This window comes from Apium graveolens, chromosome 11 (genome assembly GCF_009905375.1).
Source record: "Apium graveolens cultivar Ventura chromosome 11, ASM990537v1, whole genome shotgun sequence".
Taxonomy (NCBI): domain Eukaryota; kingdom Viridiplantae; phylum Streptophyta; class Magnoliopsida; order Apiales; family Apiaceae; genus Apium; species Apium graveolens.
The window spans coordinates 139,242,240-139,249,598 of NC_133657.1; the positions used below are offsets into that span (position 1 = coordinate 139,242,240).

Consider the following 7,359-nt stretch of genomic DNA (forward strand, 5'->3'; position numbering starts at 1 on the left):
TTCCATCTCATATAATCAAACACAACTAATGCAAATCACAAGAGTCAATTACGCACTTAAACTTCATCCTTTTTAATCAAAAATCCGAATCATAATCACATTAAGAATCAAAATCAACACCTTCTTTTAATTATCAATTTTGACATGCAAGGTTGTATATCACATTTCCCACTTGTTTTAATCTTTAATTTAGTCATTCAATCCATTAAACACCAAAACCAAGCATCACTTAGTGACTCCAACTTTAATCAATTCATTCAATCAACATGCATTCCCTTAATCATCAAATTAATCTCTTCTAACCTCATTTTCATTCGGCTAAAACATGATCTACAATTTCAAGGATCCAACAATGACATGCACTACTTGTTTTTCTCTAAAACTAACATGCAATCACTTTTTATGCTAAATAAGCTTGGTGTACACTAAGATCAATTCATCGAATCAAATTCCTCTTTTTAATTAGCACAAAGCCGAATTATAAACTCAACATGCAACCTTAAATTTTAATCTCCTAATTATCAAACAACTTATACACACATCAATAATTGAGACAAATCCATTTTCAATCACATACTCAATACCAAAAACTCTTTTGATCTTTTCAAAAACCAAACATGCAAGGCTTTAAAATTCAAATTAACATATCATAAAAACTCCATCGGCTCTCCTTGGATCATAGCCGGTGGTGGTCAAACTTAAGAGAGCCCACAACGTGTCTTCTCTCGAGTTTATGACCCCAAAATCTCCTTGAATTCACTCTTATAGTTTTGTAGCAAGAAATTAATTTCCTTGAACACAACCATAGAGATCAACATCAAAACACTTACACAACACTTACATGCAAATGGAAATTGAGATGTATATCAAAAATAGAGACTAAAGAAAGCAATATCTTTGAGTTTGAGTGAGGTTTGAGTGTTGCATGCAAGAGAGAGAGATGAGAGATAAGAGAGCCGAAAGAGAGAGAGTGTGTAGCCGAGAGAGAGAGTGAAGGAAAGAAAGAAAAAGAAAGAGAGAAGGGGAAATGGGGTGCATGGGAAAAGAAAGGAAAAAGGGGGGGAATGAATTTATACACCATCAAAGTCAAGGGCAAACTAGTACATTACTAAATTCCTTTCTGGCTCATTTGATCCTTTCTTTTTATTCAAATGTAAATAAAATCAATTATAAAGTATATCTCTTTCGGAAAGTTGAAAATTATTGCAAATGACAATTTTAACACGTAGATCTCGAAATTAGCTTTTTAACCATTACTCATACTAGATTTTTGAGCGGACGGTTGTTTTTATATGAATTTCGCAAGCTCGTCTTAATAATAACATTTTCCCACATAAAAAACAATTTAAAATGCAAAGACCACCAAATAAATCCACTCATTATTTTTAAAAAGTCTCTAGGACTAATATGAAGATAACAAAACAAATCCCATGCTTTTATCGTACTCGGATAATTTTATAAAAATGCGCGAAAGTTAAATAATCCTTTATTTTAAATCACATAATTCCTTTAAATTCATAAAAATGTCACATAGCACATAGTCATGCACACAGACAAGCAATCACACATATACGATCATGTAACAACTTAGGTCTGACCATAGAATTTATCCCTCTTTAATCTTTATCCTTTTCTACGCGTACCGGGTCACGTTCAGCCTGACGGCCCGACGCTCAGCGTTTCGATTACGCTTCTCATTATCATTATCGACCGACACATCACTGAGGACGAAATACTTTATTTAAACATTCATTTTACTCAATCACACATAATTCACATTTTATATTCTTTAACTCCTTATTAGGACGGGTTCCGTTCTACCTGACGGCCGGACACCACAGCTTATCTCCTAAGCCGACTCTTTAAATTGGAACGTTTTTATTTACGCTCCTATATACTAATATACACAAAAGACAATTATTCAGCACTTAGTCATATAATTATAACCACATCGTATCAGGCATACTTTATTGACTTAATTACGTCGCAAAATTCTCAGTCGTCACAAAAACAGTTTGGCGCCGTCTGTGGGAATTTTTCTAAGAATTGACTCGATTAACAGCTATGGATGACGACACCCCACAACAGCAGAGAGAAGGGCCTCAACAAGGCGACAATGGTGACTTACTAGCAGCTATAAAGAAGTTGCAGACTGACATGGAGACTCTACGATCTGAGAATGACAGTTTGAAAAAAGAAGTAACTACGATCAAGTCCAACAACAAGGGCAAAACTAAACAAGCAGCAAAGGTCGTTGCACGACGATTGTTCGACGATGAAGGAAAAGAGAAAGAACAGCTGCACGATAACGAAATCATCGTAACAGAAAAAGATGGACATGTCTTGGAGACTCACACCAACGTAGACCAATAGGGAGAAAGCACACACGATGGTACAACAGAGAAGAGTACCGAAAAAAGAAGTTAGAGACGTAAAAAATCTAAGTCACATTTTAGAAATTCCTGAGTCAATAAGGAAAGAATTGCAGGAGGTAAAAGATATGATTCAACGTATCCCTGGTGTTCCAAAGCCATTGGAGAAGGCAAATCCCACAAGTTATGTCGATTCGCCCTTCGCTGACGACATTGCTTTAGTCGAGATCCCTAAAAGATTCACAGTACCACACATGAAGCAATACGATGGATCGTCTGATCCGCTAGAACACATTGCTCAGTATAAACAACGAATGTTTACGGTGCCAATTCCAAGGGAATATCGAGAGCCTTGCATGTGTAAGGGCTTTGGATCAACACTAATAGGAACTGCTCTACAATGGTTCGTGGGTTTACCAAATGGGAGTATATCCACGTTTACGAACTTGGTTGACACATTCAATCTACAATTTTCCAGCAGCCGACAGTTTGAAAAAACCACGAGTGACCTCTATAAGGTGTATCAGAAGTATCGAGAACAATTATGAGATTACCTGACCAGATTCAACAGAGAAAAGGTTATAATTACTAACTGTGATGTCCCAACTGCAATAGAAGCATTTAGAAGAGGATTGGAAAAAGATTCGCCGCTCTATGATGAATTGACAAATTATCCGTGCAAAACAATGGACGATGTACAGGCCAAGGCAATGGCTCAAATACGTCTGGAAGAAGATAAAAGAGAGGACGACGACAAATATTATCGGCCAAATAGGAAAATCACGTCAACAAGAAATAAAGACTACAAGAATGACAACAAGCCATATGTCAGGACAACGAGAGATGAACAACATGTCAACTCATCATAAATTCGTCCAGATTGGAGAAGAGACCCAAATTTACCCCCCAACGTTTGATAGTTATGGGTTTAGTGTAACCCCTACAGTTCTCGTTAAGAAATTCGCTAAGTTAGGCGATGTGGTGAAATGGCCATCCAAAACCAACAAGTCAAAGTTGAATCCAGATTCAAAGATGTGGTGCGAGTTCCACGGAGATTATGGTCACAAAGCTATTGATTGCGTGGCTCTGAGAAGAGAAATTAAAGCTTTGGTCAAAAGGGGATACTTGACGGAGTACATGTCATCACAGAGAAGTAATCATGTCCGAATGGAAAAGACACCTACAAACTTACCCCCTCGTCCCCCTCATCACAAAGTCATAAACTTTATTGCTGGAGGATCAGAAATGTGTGGGGAAACGTACTCACAAGCCAAGAGATGAGCTAGAGGAAAGGGCATACAAGTTGCACACGCTGAGGTTGTGACAGACGACTCTTCAGTGTTACAATTTGACGCATCTGACATGGAACATGTCCAGTCACCACATCAAGATGGACTAGTAATATCTTTACTAATTGGAAATTGTCTGATAAAGAGAATTTTGGTGGACAATGGAAGTGCTGCGAACATAATGATGTTTAATACGCTACAACAAATGGGATTATCAGAAGCTGACATAGAGAAACGATATATGACGTTGGTGGGTTTTAGTGGCGAGACGAAAAGGACTATTGGAGAAATACACCTACCCACATATGCTCGTGGAATCAATTTACTTCAAAAGTTCTTAGTCATCGATGCAGGCTCAACCTACAACATAATTTTGGGGCGAGCTTGGATACATGACATAGGGCTATACCGTCAACTGTTCACCAAGTCGTCAAGTTCCCAACACCTTGGGGGACACAACAGATTAGAGGTGATCAGGTCATGGCTAGAGAATGTTACAAAATATGCTTAAAGCCTACAGTGCAACACGAGCAAAAGGAAGCAGCAGCCGTAGCAATGAAGGGTCCGAAAACCCTCAAAGAAGTAGCGATTATAGAAGGAGAAAAGAAAGTATTGATTGGAGAAGACATCCCAGTTGATATAGAAGCCAACCTAGTCGAATTCTTGATGACACGACTAGACGCGTTCGCATGGGAACAAGAAGACATTACAGGAATAAATCCTGACATCATCATACACAGGTTGAATGTGGACCCCAACCACGTTCCAGTCCAACAAAAAAGGCAAAAGTTTGGAAACAACATAATCAATGAAGAAGTAAACAGGTTACTACGAAACATGATTCGAGAAGTAGACTATCCTCAATGGTTGGCAAATGTCGTGATTGTCCAGAAGAAGAACGGCAAGTGGCATGTGTGTGTAGACTACACCGATTTAAATAAGGCTTGTCTGAAAGATCCTTATCATCTCCCACATATCGACTCCATGGTTGACTCAAGAGCAGGACATGAACTGTTAACTTTCCTTGACACGTCGAGTGGTTTCAATCAAATACAAATGGAGTCATCTGATGCAGAAAAGACGACGTTCATAACAGATAGAGGAATTTTTTGTTACTTGGCAATGCCTTTTGGTCTGAGAAATGCAGGGGCAACATTCCAACGGTTAGTCAACAAGATGTTCAGAAAGAAAATTGGACATACGATGGAAGTATATATTGACGATATGGTTGTAAAGTCGAAAAATACAGAAGATCATGTCAAAGATCTAGAGGAAGTGTTCGACATCTTACGTATGTACAACATGAAACTAAATCCATCTAAATGCAATTTTGCCGTATCTTCGGGAAACTTTTTGGGACATATGGTGACAAGAAGAGGAATAGAGGCAAATCTTGAACTAATAAAGGCCATCTACGAGATTACAAGTCCAAAAAATGTCAAAGACATACAGAAACTAACAGGAAGAGTAGCATCCCTAAACAGGTTCATTTCACATTCATCTGACAGATGTCGTCCATTTTATGACGTCTTGAGAAAAAATAAAAAGTTCGAATGGACTGAGAAACATGAGAAAGCTCTTGATGACTTGAAGAAGTACTTGTCCTCTGCACCGTTACCGTCAAAACCAGGAGATGGAGAAACTCTCTACGTCTACTTGTCTGTCACAGATCATGCTGTTAGTAGAGTCTTGACACGAGAAGAAGGTGGGTCTCAACTCCCCATCTACTACGTAAGCAGAAGTCTAATGGACGCTGAAACAAGGTACACGTCAATGGAAAAACTAGTATTAGCATTATCCATGACCTCTGTAATACGCCTTAGCAGGTTTGGGTGCTGTCCTTAAAAAGGAAAACATGCTCACAGTCCCGGTAATCCACGTTCTAGAGCCTGCAACAGTTAAAGCTAAGAAGGAAAGAGATGACACAATAATGGCTATCGACAATAATGGAGAACATGGAAGTTGGACTCAGAAGTATAAAGACTACATCACAAAGGGCGAATTACCAAAGCACAATAACGAGGAAAAATAGTTAAAGATAAAGGCTATGAGGTTCACGATCATTGACGATATATTATTCAAAAAATCCGTGACGGGATTACTTCAAAGGTGTCTTGAAGAATCAGAAGCCAACGATGTCCTACGGGATATGAATGAAGGTGATTGTGGTAATCATTCGGGTGGAAGAAGCTTGTCATGTTAAGTACTTCGTATAGGGTATTACTGGCCCACTCTGAAATAAGACGCAATTGATTATGTCAAGAAATCTGACGCATGTCAAAGGCACGCCCCAATCATATATCAAGCTTCAGAAATGTTACACCCGTCCATTCCTTCATGGCCATTCATGAAATGGGGAATGGACATTGTGGGAAAAATGCCTCCAGCTCCTGGACAAAAGGTGTTTATGTTAGCTATGACGGATTATTTCTCGAAATGGATTGAAGTTGAAGCATTTCGACAAGTCAAGTCCAAAGAAGTGATTTCATTCATAAAAAGGAACGTTATCTGCAAATTTGGAGTACCATCAGAGATTGTTTGTGACAACGGCTCATAATTTATAAGTGACAAAACAGAAGCCTTTTGTAGATAATGGAACATCACTTTGGTCAAATCTACTCCACGTTATCCGCAAGCTAATGGACAAGTAGAGTCCAGTTACAAGATCATCATCAACAACTTAAAGAAGAGGTTGACGACGTATAGAGGGTGATGGGCTGAACAACTACCTTGGGTTCTTTGGTCTGACAAGACGACACCCAAGACGTCAACCGGAGAGACTCCTTTCTATCTAGTCTACGGCACAGAAATCGTCCTACCGACTGAGATCATTTCCCCAACAACAAGATATGGTCTAGCAACTACGGAAACAAATTCTGTTGAACGAGCATATGATTTAGACATGATAGATGAGGTACGTGACATGGCAAAACTACGAATGGCATCACACCAACAAGTAGTTGCCAAAAGTTGTAACAAAAATGTGCATATTAGAACCCTTGCCATAGGTGACCTAGTATTGAGAAAGGTATTCCAGAACACTATGGACACGACGGCTGGAAAGTTGGGCGAAACATGGGAAGGACCTTATCTGGTCGATGACATAGTTGGGCGTGGAGCATACAATCTCTCCACCCTTGACGGAATTCAAGTTCCAAGAAGCTGGAACATATTGCACCTCAAAAAGTACCACATGTAACCATTTTATGTCTCATTTATCTTCTCGATTTTTAGGTTTGCTTCGAATAAGTCGATAGGACATTTATTTTATTCCTAGTTAGTAAGCGTCCATTAGCAGTTAAGAACGTTTATGTTCAATATGCAACTTATTTGCGTCCTTTTTTAAGTATAAATAAAAGTTACATGTGGTTTCGAGTCTTAAGCCTAGGCATTTTTTACATACATTTACTTCCACATGAGTATCTTACTATAATTGTTAGAACTACACTATTAGCTTAACAGCAAAATGCTTGACACAAACGACAAGAAATTACAGTAGACGAGAGGCTTAGTTTCACAACTCTATTACTACAAAGGGCTGATCACCCATTAAACGACATGACGTGAACAAAGTTCAACTTTCACGATTACAATAAAATATAACTAACAAGATGGGAAAGGGGTATAAAACCCACAACACCTGTCAACATGAAAGTCCTAATTGATTATTTCTAGAGGGAAAGGCCTCTTAATTATCA

General features: G+C 38.6%; 1 protein-coding gene across 1 annotated transcript; it reads left to right on the top strand.

Moving 5' to 3' along the window:
• The first annotated feature begins 5,975 nt into the window (after nucleotides 1-5,975).
• On the top strand, nucleotides 5,976-6,860 carry LOC141695938 (uncharacterized). The gene is made up of 2 exons (XM_074500142.1): nucleotides 5,976-6,197; nucleotides 6,414-6,860. The coding sequence occupies exons 1-2, from the start codon at nucleotides 5,976-5,978 to the stop codon at nucleotides 6,858-6,860; spliced, it is 669 nt and encodes a 222-aa protein (XP_074356243.1).
• Nucleotides 6,861-7,359: the final 499 nt, after the last annotated feature.

Excerpts from the sequence above, each read along its gene's own strand:
- LOC141695938 (XM_074500142.1), top strand. The coding sequence starts at position 5,976 with ATGTTACACCCGTCCATTCCTTCATGGCCATTCATGAAATGGGGAATG. Across the intron at positions 6,198-6,413 it reads TTGGAGTACCATCAGAGATT|ACGACACCCAAGACGTCAAC; the intron begins GTTTGTGACAAC and ends TGGTCTGACAAG.